The sequence below is a fragment of the Neovison vison genome, chromosome 1 (genome assembly GCF_020171115.1).
Source record: "Neovison vison isolate M4711 chromosome 1, ASM_NN_V1, whole genome shotgun sequence".
In the NCBI taxonomy this organism is placed as follows: Eukaryota; Metazoa; Chordata; class Mammalia; order Carnivora; family Mustelidae; genus Neogale; species Neogale vison.
The window spans coordinates 100,173,774-100,189,226 of NC_058091.1; the positions used below are offsets into that span (position 1 = coordinate 100,173,774).

A 15,453-nucleotide genomic window follows, 5' to 3' on the forward strand; every position below is an offset into this window, starting at 1 on the left:
CCTTGTCTATGGTAATGCCTTAGACTAGAATGTGCAATTCAAACATTTGCTTCGCTTCTCTTCATTTTCCTCTGTTTGAGTATGATGCGTCTTAGGTTTGTCCTTCTTGTTTTTTTTTTCTTTTCCAGCATTCTGACTCTCCCTCGAGTTCCTCACAGACATTGTTGGGTTCTGACACAATGAAAGTATGTATATATTTGATATAATTTGCTGAACCATAAGAGTGACTAGACAATGGTTTTAAACTGCAGGTTAAGACTCTGTCGTGAATTGGAAAGTTAATTAGTTGAATAGCAACCAGCATCTTAAAAACAGAATAATAGGAATGTAAAATATCAGACTTGATTACAACTAGTGAGTAGTATTGTTGAAGTATGTTTCAATTTGTTTACGTGTATGGATGTAAGTATATGTGTTCAGGGTTACAAAGTAAAATTTATTACTAACTATGGGTTAAGTTCAAACAGTTTGAAAGCCAAAGTGTTAGACTTTGTCCTTATAGTTGGCATTTCAAGAAGCATTTTAAGAACGGCATATAGAATTTGTGGCTTATCTTTATCTCATACCATAGCTTCAGTACTTATGTAATTCACAGTCACTTAGAATTGCAGAAGTGGGAAAGGAAGTAGACCGAAGTTACATTAGGCTAAGAGCTTTCACACAGGTATTTCTGGAACTTTTTTTCCTTTTGGTCGACTAAGCTTATTTTGTTGTTTTTTGACTCACAGGGACAGAAAACTGGATATTTTAGATTGTTAGGATACTAAGTCATTAATTGTTTTAACTGAGTATTTAATTATTTCCTTCTTATAATAGTCATTTTCGTTTATTGGAATAAAATGCTACATTATTTTTTTTTGAATGCTTAATACAGATCTCATCAAATTTTCAAAATGGTTGTGGCTTTTTCTTTATAATTGTTAAGGATTTTTGGTTAGCTGTATTTTCACTCTTTGAGTGAGTGTAAATGTTTTTTTCAGGTTCCCTTTAAAAATTGTACATTGTGGGAACACCTCGGTGGCTCAGTCATTAAGCATCTGCCTTCGGTTCAGGTCATGAGCCCAGGGTCCTGGGATTGAGCCCTGCATTGCCGGGCTCCCTGCTCAACAGGAAGCCTGCTTCTCTTTCTCCCACTCCCCCTGCTTGTGTTGCCTCTCTTGCTGTCTCTCTCTCTCTCTGTCAATTAAATAAATAAAATTTAAAAAAAAAAAGTTGTACATTGTATATACAAAGCAGGTTTTAAATGTACAGAATTGCTTATGACTAGAAGAGTATCCTAATTTTTGATTGGATTATCAAAACTATAATTATCCATGAATAATGACCTAGGAACTCAGTAACTAATAATCATCAGTATTAACAAATGATATTTTAGCAGAGAGGACCTACAAATAGATAATTGTAATTTTTATATTTGCCTATTCATTGTATATTCTTTAAGTATTTTAATCTAAAAATATGAAATATTGATTTCTTTGAAGCTACATAAATTTTAAAGTATATTTTCATTCTGTTTGTTGAACATATAAAAAGTACTTTATATTTTATAATAGGAATAAAACTTAAGTAATACTATGTGAATAATATATATTATTGTTATATTTAACAAATATTTAATGCTTATAGTATCAAAATACATTATTCTAGGTCACTAAATTTAAGACAATTGTTTCATTCATCAAGTATTTATTAAGGGCCTACTATGGGCCTGATGGTGTGAGGCATTAAGGAGATAATGGCAAGCAAGGTAACGTAAGCAAGGTAATATTTTGGATGTAGTGATCAGAAAGAGGAATTCAAGCTGAAAGCAAAGATGGGAAGAGTCCAAAGTATAGAGAGATCAGGGAGATTAGCTTTCAGGTGTAAGCACGTCCACATTTCCTGAGGCAGGAAGGAACTTAGTGTGTATGAAGATGAAGGTGAGTATGGCTGCAGTATAAGGAACCAGGGCCTGAGCATGTGAAATGGGACGATGGGCTAGGGATAGTGACTTAGATACTTACAGCATACCCATATTGCTATGGGTATGGGCTGGAACTGAGCCTTCCAGTTCCAGCCCATAGCAATATGGTGAATATTGCAATAAAGTGAATCAAGTGCATTTTTTCCATTTCCCAATACATATAAAATTTATGTTCACAATATATCGCTGTCTGTTAAGTGTGTAATAACATGTCTAGAAAACAATGGACATATCTTAATTAAAAATACTTTATTGTTAAATAATGCTAACTGTCCTCTGAACTTTCAGAGAGTCATAACCTTTTTGCTGGTGGAGGGTCTTGCCTCCATGTTGATGGCCGCTGACTGCTCAGGGTGGTGGTTGCTGAAGGCCGGGGTGGCTGTGGCAATTTCTTCAAACAAGGCAATGATGAAGTTTGCCTCCTCAATGGACTCTTCCTTCCATGATTTCTCTGTAGTGTGTGATGCTGTCTGATGGCATTTTACCCGCAGAACTTCTTTCACAATTAGTTAGTCCTCTCAAATCCTGCCTCTCAAATCCTTAGAAATGTCATGTTCTAAATACTTTGTTATCATTTCAACAATCTTCCCACTATCTTTATCAAGAGTACATTCCATCTCAAGAAACCGTGTTCTTTGTTCCTCCACCAGAAACAACTCCTCATCCATTCGAGTTTGATCACGAGATTGCAGCAACTCAGGCACATCTTCAGGCTCCACTTCCAATTTTAGGTCTTGCTGTTTCCACCCCATCTGCACTTACTTCCCCTAGTGAAATCTTGAACTCCTTCAAGTCCTCCTGAGGGTTGAAATCAAGTTCTTCCAAACTCATGTCAGTGTTGATATTCTGACCTCTTCCCATGAGTCACATATGTTCTTAATGGCATCAAGAATGGTGAATCCTGTCCAGAAAGTTTTCTTTTCATTTTTTTTTTCCCCAATTTATTTATTTTCAGAAAAACAGTATTCATTATTTTTTCACCACACCCAGTGCTCCATGCAAGCTGTGCCCTCTATAATACCCACCACCTGGTACCCCAACCTCCCACCCCCCCGCCACTTCAAACCCCTCAGATTGTTTTTCAGAGTCCATAGTCATGGTTCACCTCCCCTTCCAATTTACCCAAATTCCCTACTACTCTCTAACGCCCCTTGTCCTCCATGCTATTGGTTATGCTCCACAAATGAGTGAAACCATATGATAATTGACTCTCTCTGCTTGACTGATTTCACTCAGCATAATCTCTTCCAGTCCCGTCCATGTTGCTACAAAAGTTGGATATTCGTCCTTTCTGATGGAGGCATAATACTCCATAGTGTATATGGACCACATCTTCCTTATCCACTCATCCGTTGAAGGGCATCTTGGTTCTTTCCATAGTTTGGCGACTGTGGCCATTGCTGCTATAAACATTGGGGTACAGATGGCCCTTCTTTTCACGACATCTGTATCTTTGGGGTAAATACCCAGGAGTGCAATTGCAGGGTCGTAGGGAAGCTCTATTTTTAATTTCTTGAGGAATCTCCACACTGTTCTCCAAAGAGGCTGCACCAACTTGCATTCCCACCAACAGTGTAAGAGGGTTCCCCTTTCTCCACAACCTCTCCAACACATGTTGTTTCCTGTTTTGTTAATTTTGGCCATTCTAACTGGTGTAAGGTGATATCTCAATGTGGTTTTAATTTGAATCTCCCTGAGGGCTAATGATGATGAGCATTTTTTCATGTGTCTGATAGCCATTTGTATTTCTTGATTGGAGAAGTGTCTGTTCATATCTTCTGCCCATTTTTTGATGTGTTTGTCTGTTTCGTGTGGGTTGAGTTTGAGGAGTTCATTATAGATCCTGGATATCAACCTTTTGTCTGTACTGTCATTTGCAAATATCTTCTCCCATTCCGTGGGTTGCCTCTTTGTTTTTTTGACTGTTTCCTTTGCTGTGCAGAAGCTTTTGATTTTGATGAAGTCCCAGAAGTTTATTTTCGCTTTTGTTTCCTTTGCCTTTGGAGACGTATCTTGAAAGAAGTTGCTGTGGCTGATATCGAAGAGATTACTGCCTATGTTCTCCTCTAAGATTCTGATAGATTCCTGTCTCACGTTGAGGTCTTTTATCCATTTTGAGTTGATCTTTGTGTACGGTGTAAGAGAATGTGCAGAAATCAGTGGCTTTCTTATACACTAACAATGAAAATACAGAAAGGGAAATTAGAGAATCGATTCCATTTACTATAGCACCAAGAACCATAAGATACCTGGGAATAAACCTAACTAAAGAGGTAAAGGATCTATACTTGAGGAACTATAGAACACTCATGAAAGAAATTGAAGAAGACACAAAAAGATGGAAGACCATTCCATGCTCTTGGATCGGAAGAATAAACATTGTTAAAATGTCTATACTGCCTAGAGCAATCTATACTTTTAATGCCATTCCGATCAAAATTCCACCGGCATTCTTCAAAGAGCTGGAGCAAATAATCCTAAAATTTGTATGGAATCAGAAGAGACCCCGAATCGCTAAGGAAATGTTGAAAAACAAAAATAAAGCTGGCGGCATCACCTTACCTGATTTCATTTTTTCTTTTTTAAAAAAATTGAGGTATAGGGATTCTCTCTCTTCCTCAGCCCGTCCCCTTTTGGCTTGTGCTTGGTCTCCTCCTCTTTGAAAAAAATACAAATAAATAAAATCAATAAAGTTGGAGTATATTGATACATAATATCCTATTAGCTTCAGGTGTGCAACATCGTGATATGACAATTCTGTATATTATCCTATGTCACCACAATTGTAGCTACTGTCTGTCAGCATACAATGCTATTATTATACCACTGACTATATTCCCTATGCTGTATCTTTTATTCCTGTGAATTATTCATTCCATAACTGGAAGCCTATACCTCCCACTTTCCTTCATTCATTTGACCATTCCCTTGCCTCCTCCCTTCTGGCCACCATCAGTTTGTTCTCTGTATTTAGGAGTATTTTTCCGGTTTGTTTATTTGTTGGCTCATTTGTTTTTTTGTTTGTTTTTTGTTTTGTTTTGTTTTTATACTCCACATATAAGTGAAATCATATGGTATTTGTCTTTCTCTGTCTGACTTATTTCACTTAGCATAATATCCTCAAGGTCTTTCCATGTTGCTGTAAATGACATAGTAAGACTTAAAAGTCAATATTACTCATTGATCCATGAGCTGCAGAATAAATGTTGGAATAGCAGTCATGGCAACAACATTCGTCTTGCTGTACATTTCCATCAGAGTTCTTGGGTGACAAGTTCTTTTGTCAATGAACAGTAATATTTGAAAGGAATCTTTCTTTCTGAACAGTAGGTCTCAACAGTGGGCTTCAGATATCCAGTAAACCATGTAATAAACAGATGTGCTGTCATCTACACTCTTTGTTCCATTTATAGAGCACAAAGTAGATTTAGCATAATTCTCAAGGATTATTCCTAGGATTTTCAGAATTGTCAATGAACACTGGCTTCAACTTAAAGTCACCAGCTACATTAGTCCCTAACAAGAGAGTTGGCCCCTAACCTTGGAAGCTTTGAAGCCAGGCACTGATTTCTCCTCTCTAGCTATGTAAGTCCTAGATGGCACCTTCTTCCAGTATGAGGCTGTCTCATCTACATTGAAAATCTGTAGTTTAGTGCAGCCTCCTTCACGAATTCTCCCTAAATCTTCTGGATAACCTGCAGCTCCCAAATCAGCATTTGCTGGTTCACCTTGCACTTGAGTTGTATAGAGATGGTTTCTTTCCTTAAACCTCATGAACCCACCTCTGCAGGCTTCAAGCTTTTCTTCTGCAGCTTCCTCATCTCTCCAAGCCTTCCTTATCTCTCCCAGAGATTTGAAGAGAGTTAGGGTCTTGCTCTGGTTTAGGCTTTGGCTTAAGGGAATGTTAGTGGCTATTTTGATCTTTTACCCAGATGGCAAAATCTTTCTCCACATCAGCAATAAGTCTGTTTCTTTCTTATCACTTGTATGTTTGCTGGAGTAGCACTTTTAATTTCCTGAAACAACTTCTCCTGTGCATTCACAACTTGGCTGTTTGGCATGAGAAGCTTAGCTCTGGGTTTCTCCTGGCTTTCAACATGCCTTCCTCACTAAGCTGAATCATTTCCAGCTTTTGATTTAAAGGGAGGGATGTGCAACTCTTCCTTTTACATGAACACTAAGAGGCCATTATAGGTTCTTAATTGACCGAATTTCAATTTTTCAATTTTGTTATTTTTCAGGGAACAGGGAGACCAAGGTTAAGGGAAAGAGATTGCAGAAAGAGTTTTGGGGAAGTCAGAACACATCTTTGCCTTCTGACATGGGCATGGCTCATGGCACCCCAATATAATTACAATTATAACATCAAAGATTACTGATCACAGATCACCATAACAAATAGAACAATAATGAAAAAGTTTGAAATAGTGCAAGAATTACCAATAAGTGGCACAGAAACACAAAGTAGCAAATGTTGGAAAACGTGCTGATAAACTTTTGTCACAGGTTGCCACAAAATTTTAATTTGTGAAAAACACATTATCTACAAAGCACAACAAAGTGAAGCACAATAATACAAGGTATGCTTATATTTAATAGTGTGAAATTTGGAATCCATGGAAGATGGAGGGATATAAAAATATGGGGGAATAATATAAACTGATTGACAATGATCAAGATGGCTGCTGTGGGGGGGCTCTGCTGTGGAGGACCAGTCAGTGATGATGGCCTAAGTGGGGTGGGTTCAGGGGGCTAGAGGTGAGCATGTGGGTTTGAGAGATATTTTAGACTTGCTGCGGGGTTGGATGGAAGTAGTCTAGGAGAGTAAAATCATGGATGAACTCCAGGTTTCTGCCTTGAGCACAGACATTCATGTAGAAGGCAAAATGTGGAAGAGGGGAGAGGGGTATGTTCACTTTGGACAGGATGAGTTTGAAGTGTGTACCAGGGGGCCTTAAACTGATATGTCTGGAACTTGTAGGAGAGATCTGGAGATGATGGGCACATTAATGTTGGGAGTGCCCTACAGAGAGCTCCAAGGAACAAAATAATGTAGGTCCAATAAAAGAGGTAGAGGAGAAGCCAGTAGAGGAGACGAAATGTCCATTGTTGTGAGAGGAAAATAACTATGTGGTAAGCTACAAGAGTAAGAGAATGTAATTGTGGTAATTGCTGCCTAGAGGAAGACAAAGATAAAGCTAGAGTAGTGTTTATTAGGTTTGACTTGTATATTTTGAACTTGTGTTGCTTTTGCTTATTTGTGGTGTTCATTCTCATCTTTTTTATTTTTATACCCTTATTAGCATATATAGGGGTGCCTGGGTGGCTCAGTGGGTTAAAGCCTCTGCCTTTGGCTCAGGTCATGATCCCAGGGTCCTGGGATTGAGCCCCACATTGGGCTCTCTGCTCAACAGGGAGCCTGCTTCCTTCTCTCTCTCTGCCTGCTTCTTTGCCTACTTGTGATCTCTGTCTGTCAAATAAATAAATAAAATCTTTAAAAAAATAGCATATATAATCCTTTTGATCCTGAGGCTGTTCTTAATCTAGTATGAAAACAGTGACCTCCATGTAGGTAATATATGTATGCAATTTTAAATTCATGTTTTCCTAGCTATATCTTTTGTTACTATTTTCTATTACTTTCATACCTCATTACTTTTTTACTATTTTCTCTATTACTTTTTTTTTAATGTTTTTCCCTCTGGTCTAATTATTTTTAGGACAATATATTTCTGGATATCACTTTTATATTCAGTCCGGAGAATCTGTTTATCTGGGATCCTAAATCTTTTTTTTTTTTCCCCTGCTTTCCTTCTAGTATTTTGACATTGACTGACTTGAAAATTTAAAAAATTTTGACTACTTTACCTTTTCTTTGCTTAGTTGCACATAATTTGTTAAAGATAATAATTATGTTTACCTTCCTATCCACTTTGCAATATCTGTGTTATATCTTTCTTGATATCTTCTTTATTTAGATCCTGATTTCTCACACACTGATAGCTTTCTCCTGGATTTATTTATTTTTTCTTGGTGGAATCTTGCTGAAAATTATATAAACAAGGTGTTTTTGTGTTGGTTTTGTGATCTATGTTTTTGAGAATATCTTTATTTTGCCCTTTCATTTAAATTACAGTTTTGTTGAACAGAAAATTATAGGTCCTATCTCTTCAACACTTTTTTCCCTACGTTCTTTTTCTTCAAGAACATACTTGTGAAGTATTTTGCCAGCATGATATTTAATCTTCTGCTACAGAGTGATCATTTACCAAGTGGCTCTGTATTCTTTCTGTATTTTTTTTTTTTTTGGTGTAGTACTTACTTCTTTATTTAATTCCAGTATAGTTAACATATATTAGTATTATATTAGTTTTTGGTGTACAATATAGTTCTATACAACACCTGGTGCTCATCACAAGTAGACTCCTTAATCCCCACCACCTATTTAACCCATCCCCTCACCCATCTTTTCTCTGGTAACCATCAGAGTGTTCTCTAGAATTAAGAGTCTGTTTCTTCCTTAATAATGTGTTGTGATGAACACTGAGCACTATAGAGCTAATGAATCATTGAACACTACATCCAAAATGAATGATGTTCTATAGGTCAGCTAACAACATAACAATAAAAAATTTTAAAAAAGAGTTTGTTTCTTGGTTTGTAGAATTTTATCTCTAATGTGACTGATTTTTCTTATAACATAAGGTGCATTTTTTTCTCTTACATGTCTGGATTGACACTCTCTGTGACCTCTCCTTTGAAGTCTTCAATCTTTTCTGCCCCTTACATTCAGGATAATTTTTAGTCATAGTTTTCAAATGTTTCTTCCTCCTGGGGCTCTTATAAAGTGATTTTGTCCCTTTTGCTTTCTGTTTTCCATAAGCCTTAATATTTATACTTTTTTTTTCTATTTACTGCTTCCTAATTTCTTCAAGGGGATTCCTTGATTTGATATTTCAATTCAATAATTTGTTCAGTATCTATTCTGTCCTTTAATTTCTATGTTATTTGTTATGTCGGACATAGTTTTCTTTTTTAAAGTCCTATTTGTTGAGGTATAGTTTACCCATTGTTAAATTTACCTTTTCAGTGTACAGCTCTATGGGTTTTCACAAAGCATAATACAGTTGTGTGACCACTACCATGTCTGAAGTACAAAACATTCCATCAAATGAATAAGGTCCCTTGTATTCCTTTGTAGTATGTCCCTCCCTCCAACCCAAGTACCAGACAGCTACTGATCTCTTCTCTCTTTCTATACTTTTACCTTTTCAAGAATGTCATAGAATTATACAGTATGTGGTCTTCTGAGTCTCATTATTTATACTTAGTAAAAAGCAGATGAGAGTCATCCATGTTTTTGCATGTATCAATAGTTCATTTGTTTTCACTGCTGAGTAGTATTCCGTCATATGGTCGTACCATAGGCTTAGTCTTCACCACTTGATGGACAATTGGGTTATTTCTGCTTAGGTGCTATTACCAATAGAGCTGCTAAGAACACTTATAAACAAGATTTTGTATGAACATGTTTCTCTTGTGTAAAAATCTAGGAGAGGAATAACAGCACCATTGTTTTTTCCTACAGCATTCACATTTTTCAGATTCTTATTATTTTTCCATGGAAACTCAAAGTTCTTGGAGCTTATCGGCTTGCTTGGCTCTATGTGTGCCTGCTGCCTAGGTGGAAGATGCAAAAGCCTAGGGCCTAGGATTTGCCAATTCTGCTGAGTTTTATCTTTTGTTTTTGTTTTATGAAGAACAGAAAGAACATGTGTTTCAGGCTGTAGAAAGCTGTAATGTCAACCACTCTCCCTGTGCCATTCTCTTCCCACCCTGGAGATGATGTTCCTCTTCTTTGCCTCTCTGTACCTTTGTTTATGGCTCTCCACGCTCCTCTTCAAAGAGCCGTTTCCATTGTCATCTCCGAGGATGGCCTCAAGAACTGTCCAGTTGTCCAAACCTGTGCTCCACTGTCCTCTTTTCCCCCAGCCAGGCTGAAGGGACATCTTGAAATTATCCTCAGAGATACTTCTTTTCACCACCCTTAAATTTTTCTCCCTCATATTACCCCTCTGCTGCCCTTATCTCTGATGTTGAAAAGTGGTATGTGATGAGAAAGCAGAGACAGAATATGTAAAACAAACAGACAGAAACAACTACTTGGAAATGTTGGGCTGTGAAAGGGAGAAGGAAATTGGGTCTGGAGTAGGGTCAAGGGATTTCTGGGTTGCTTTTTAAAGCTGAAAATGATAAGAGTAAGTTGGCATGCGGTAGATTCACTAGAGGGGAGGTACTAATTATCCAAAGAAAGGGAGATCCTGACGGATGAAAATCCCTCAGAAGGACATAGAACCTACAGCCTAATTCAAATAAATATAATTTGGTTAAAACCTGGAAACCTGCCCTTGTATCAGAACAGAAAACAGAGGAAATGTCAGGTGTGGGTGCAAGTATGTTTGTATGTGGATGGAGTTTGGAAAGTGAAGGATTTTGTAAACCCATATTTTTAGTTATGCGATTACTAACACTCTTCAGTGAAGAAAGGTTTAAGATTATTAACTGAGATTGAAAAGCAACCATACGATGGGGAAGAAATTAGAAAAAAAGTTGAAAACCATTAGGTGTTCTGATTTCAATTCCCTCCTTCCCCATTAATCCCCTCCATTCAGGTCTGTGCCCTCACTGTGCTGCCCAGACCACGTTCCCCAGTTTCCCATTGCTATAAACTCAGCTCTGGTCAGAGCTGCCATAGTTGCAAAATTGGAGATAGTAGACGCACCCTCCTCTTTTGCACACATTCCTCTAGTGCCTTCCAGGACACTGCTCTCTCAGTTTTTGTCCTACATCACTTGCCATTATTATTTCTTAGGATCATTTGCTGGCTCATCCTCCTCTTCCTGAACTATGAAGGCTAGAGGGACGCTGGACACCATCCTCGGACTTGTCATTCCTCTCTGTATTCATTCCTTTGGTGTTTTGAAAGACAAGTCTATGCTAACCACTCTCAAATTTCTATCTCTAGTCTGGGATTAACCCCAAATTCTGTTCTCCCAGATATCTATTCTCCGTTTCCATTTAGATTTTTAATAAATATCTGAAAACTTAAAATCTAGATTTCTTCCCACAAAAACTATTTCATATCCTGCCTTCCCATCTCTACCTATAGAATTCTAATCTTTGTTTGCACAAGGCTAGAAACTTTGGTGTCAAGTTTTCTTCTTCTCTCTCTCTCATATTCCACATTGCTATAAGAATCCCTATTGCTGTAGATTTAAAATGTATATAGAATATGATTATTTCATGCTTTTTGTACTGCTGAGCCATCCTCATGTTTTGCTGGATAGTGCAATACTTTTTTTTTTTTTTTTTTTTTTTACCTCTATCCTTGTCTCACTATGATTCATTTTTAACATATCAAAGAGACCCTTTTCAAGCATAAGTCAGATTATGGCCCCCCTGGGCTGAAAACCAGCAGTGCCTACACATTTCCTTTAGATATAAACAGAGTCCTTACAAGCTCCTGGAAGGGCTTCTGTGATCTGGTGTCCCAGCCCTTCCATCACAGCTCCCCTGCTCTCCTTCCCTGCTCCCAGCATGACCGCTCTGCCTGCTTCCTTCCTGTGCCTCGAATGTGCCAAGCATGCTCTTGTCTTAGCACCGTTTTGTCCTGTTTTCAAATCAGTTATATCACTTCTTATAGTTTCTAGTGCCTTGTAAAAATTTGCAAGCTTAACTTTTATCTCAGAAGAAGCATGTTGGTAACTATGGTTGTTTTCAGTCTGGTTCTTAGAAAACAGATTTCTGGATTGTCTGTGACTGTTTTTTGGTTGTTCATTATTTCTGCTCATTTTCACTCACATTGTCTTACCTCGTTGTGTGTTTGAATCTGATTGTGTGTTGGATATTCTACTCAAAAGTTAATTTATAGAAATTATTTGAGGGCTCAGATGATATTATCTTACTACAGAGAGCTTTTTCTTTGCTTCTGTCAGACACCAGGAGCATTAGCAAGGAAGGATTTCTTAATTTAATCTACGGTTTGGGGATGATTTTTTTCTAAACAGTTGTTTTCACGATGCAAGGCAAGCCTGAAGACTGTGTGAGGACTTCTACATCATTCTTAGTTCTGAGGCTCATTCTATTCTTGGGGATCATGGATTGTGACTTTTATCTCCCTACATTTCTGAGACAGTCAAAAGTTTGGATCAGTTTCTCAAGCAACTCATTATTGTTTGCAAACATCTTTAGGATAAAAGCCAGTCTCAGATGCTTGACTCATCTATTTGGATTCCCATCTTTTCCTGATCTTGCGCCCAAGTTCTTCTTTTTTTTTTTTTTTTTAGCTCATTGATGTTTTTAATAAATAACATGTCAATATTCTTTTAAATATTTTAATTATTGTTGTCTATTTTGAAAGGATTGCTTTGAGTTCTTGAGCCACCATTCTGAGGTGGGAATTCATTTTGAGAACTTTACATTTGTTCCATCTTGTTGAAATGCTCTTTTTTTAGATTGTACATATCCAGCTCCCTCACTTCCTTCAAATCTTAACCTAGATGTCACCTTCTCTAGATTGGCCATCCTATTTAAAGGCCCTCAGCACTCTTGATCTTCTTAACACCTGGGTTTTCTGAAAGAAATAAGGTCTTTGGCAGAAGAAAAGATTTTCTCTGGAAGAATACATTACCCTAGGCTTCAAATTATTTCATTTTTTTTTTTGCATAACATATAGTGAAATATATGATTTACCTGCAACATACAGTATAATTTACTTATTCATTATTTTATTGTTTACCTTCTATCTTGCTAGAGTGTAAGCTCCTCAAGGACAGGGTATCTTTGTCTGTTTTGTTTAGTTATAAACTGAAGGGTATAGAAAAGTTCCTGGCACATAGTAGATATATAATAAATATTTGCTGAGGATCTAAATGACTCAAATAACATATCTCATTTCAGAAAGTAGGAAAGTGGGCCTACAAGAGAAAAATTAGAGGCTTACTGGGCAGTATTGAATGCTCATTTGAAGTTGGTAACTATTAATTTATAATGAAATCAATTAGCTTGGTTGAGAGAGTTTCTTCACAATTTTTTGCTTTTCAAGTTTAGAAAAAATAGACGATAAGGTCCACCAGGGTTGTGGTTTTCTTTTCTTCCTCTCTCTCTCTCTCTCTCTCTTTTTTTTTTTTTTTTTTAGGGTGAGTTTATCATAAAGAGACAGGCCAGAGAAATTAATGAATTAAAATAACTGATAATTTGAAATATATATAAACTAAGGGGTAATAACACCACAATGGAACTGGTAAAGCTCATTGATTTTGGAGTCTCAATGGGGCTAAAGAAATGTTGTATTGGGGACATTTGAGAAGTGAATGGGAGATAGAATTCTCAGAGTAGGATGCTCAAATTAAAATTTTACAGATTTCCCATTTTATTTGTGAAGGCAAAGTCTAGGAATGATCCTGAGAGTGGATGAGTGAAATGGAATGGATGAGAACACCTTTGGAGTTCAGTGGCTTGAAGAAGTGAGAGGTTAGAGACTTCTAATAGACTTTTTTTTTTTTAAGATTTTATTTATTTATTTGACAGGCAGAGATTACAAGCAGGCAGAGAGGCAGGCAGAGAGAGAGAGAGGAGGAAGCAGGCTCCCCACTGAGCAGAGAGCCCGACGTGGGGCTCGATCCCAGGACCCTGGGATCATGACCTGAGCTGAAGGCAGAGGCCTTAACCCACTGAGCCACCCAGGCGCCCCTAGAGACTTCTATATGAATTTTGGAAATGGCAGAAATCCCGTAAGGGGCCATTATGATTCATGAATGGATGTCATCAGTAAATATGGGAAAGCTTATCAGAAAACTGATAGATAATGACAATGAAAAGAATAATGAAGCAATTTAGTTTAATGAAATAATTTTCAGAAGAACAGGGTTTTGTACAGAAAAGAGAGCAGAATGGTTAGAAATTCATAATGACAAAAAGAAAAGTGAACACTTATCCCAGAAGTTGAATCTTTCAGTATTTTTGTGGTTACTTCAGTAGTATAATTATTTTTCCTTCCATACAGATGTCTACAACTCTTCCAAGAGCAGCTGGTCGAGAAACCAAATATGTAAGACCCTTCATAATGATACATAATGCTTTTTTAACGGGTGGATGTGTATGCTTTAGAGGGAACTCAATTATACAATCATTAAAATTGAATTAGTTGGTATTTTTCATAAGTGGAAAGGGGTAAGATGGTGTGATTCACCCAGATATGGAAGATCAGGTTAGGTCAGGTAAGTTTATTGATTAAATTCCTTCTTAAGTGAGGTCTAGTTTGATTAGTTTGGCTGAATAAAATGGAACTCCAACACCTCTTTTCTGTCTTTCTAAATATCAGAGCTTCGATGACACTTTCATTTTTGTAAAAGTTTATTGTGCTTATCATAAAGGAGTCAGTTCATATACTTGAACCATTAAGATTTGTCAGTTTCCAATGGGATGGCCAGTTTAGCTGGTTTTGACTAGTGTTTTGCTTTCTTTTTGATTTAAATTATTGTCAAATAAACTAATTTTCACTTAGGGGCAAAAAAAGATTAATAGATGTGTAGATAGAGACTCACACACTTGATTCAATTAATTATGGCTCTGGTTGTGAATGCCTTAGGTACACACATATAGCCCCATCACCTTTCCATTCTTTACTCAACTCATAATCCACCCTGTGGCCAGCTTCAACAGAAACAAGATTTTCTCCTAAGCAAGTGTTCAGTTTTTAGTTTAAAACAAAACAGTAAATTATTTCTTTTAAGTTATACCTTATATTTTCCAATATGCTATTTCCATCACTATCATCATCAAGAATGCATAGTCATTAATTGCATGCTTTGTGACATATTCTCTTTCCAATTTTTGTATTTCTGCCTTCATTCGGATCTCCCTAAGCAAATAATAAACTGGTTGAAATCACTGAATTTTATCATTTAAGAAATGATGTTTAGAGGGTATGGATAGGAACACTTCTTAGAGTATTTACCCAGAAGATTTCACTCTCGTTTTTATTGAAAGCCATTTGGAGTAATACTTAAAAGACTAGAGACACTTAGTAGACTATACCCAAGTTTAAATCACAACATAGCTGTTTGCTGTCTGATCCTGGTAAAATAACTTAACCTCTCCATGCCTTAATTTTTTCATCTATAAAATTGGGAAATGAATAATTGCCTTATGTATGATTCATATTAGTTAATGTATGAAAGGCCCTTGATGTAGTCCAGACATACAGGAATAAATAATAGTTCTTCACTTTCTTCCTCTTATTTTCCTTTGCTTTCCCTTCATCTATGCCTCTCCTTTCTCTTCCTCCTTTTTATCTTGGGAAGAGTAGAAGTGCCATGACTTAATGGAGTTCCTTGATTCTGAAGTTGAATATAAGAAATGAAAGTTCCCTAAAGCAGTTTCAATACTTTTTGTGACTAATACATGCTACAAGAGCCAGACCCAGGAAA

The 15,453-nt window shown here is 36.9% G+C and overlaps 1 protein-coding gene across 1 annotated transcript in view; it reads left to right on the plus strand.

Annotated features, from left to right (window-relative positions):
- Positions 1 to 15,453, plus strand: part of LOC122909213 (muscular LMNA interacting protein) — a 149,430-nt gene that overhangs the window by 59,078 nt on the left and 74,899 nt on the right. Inside the window, exons 7-8 of the mRNA XM_044253020.1 lie at positions 129 to 185; positions 14,028 to 14,072. Coding sequence (XP_044108955.1) covers positions 129 to 185; positions 14,028 to 14,072 — 102 coding nt within the window. The remainder of the gene's footprint in view (positions 1 to 128; positions 186 to 14,027; positions 14,073 to 15,453) is intronic.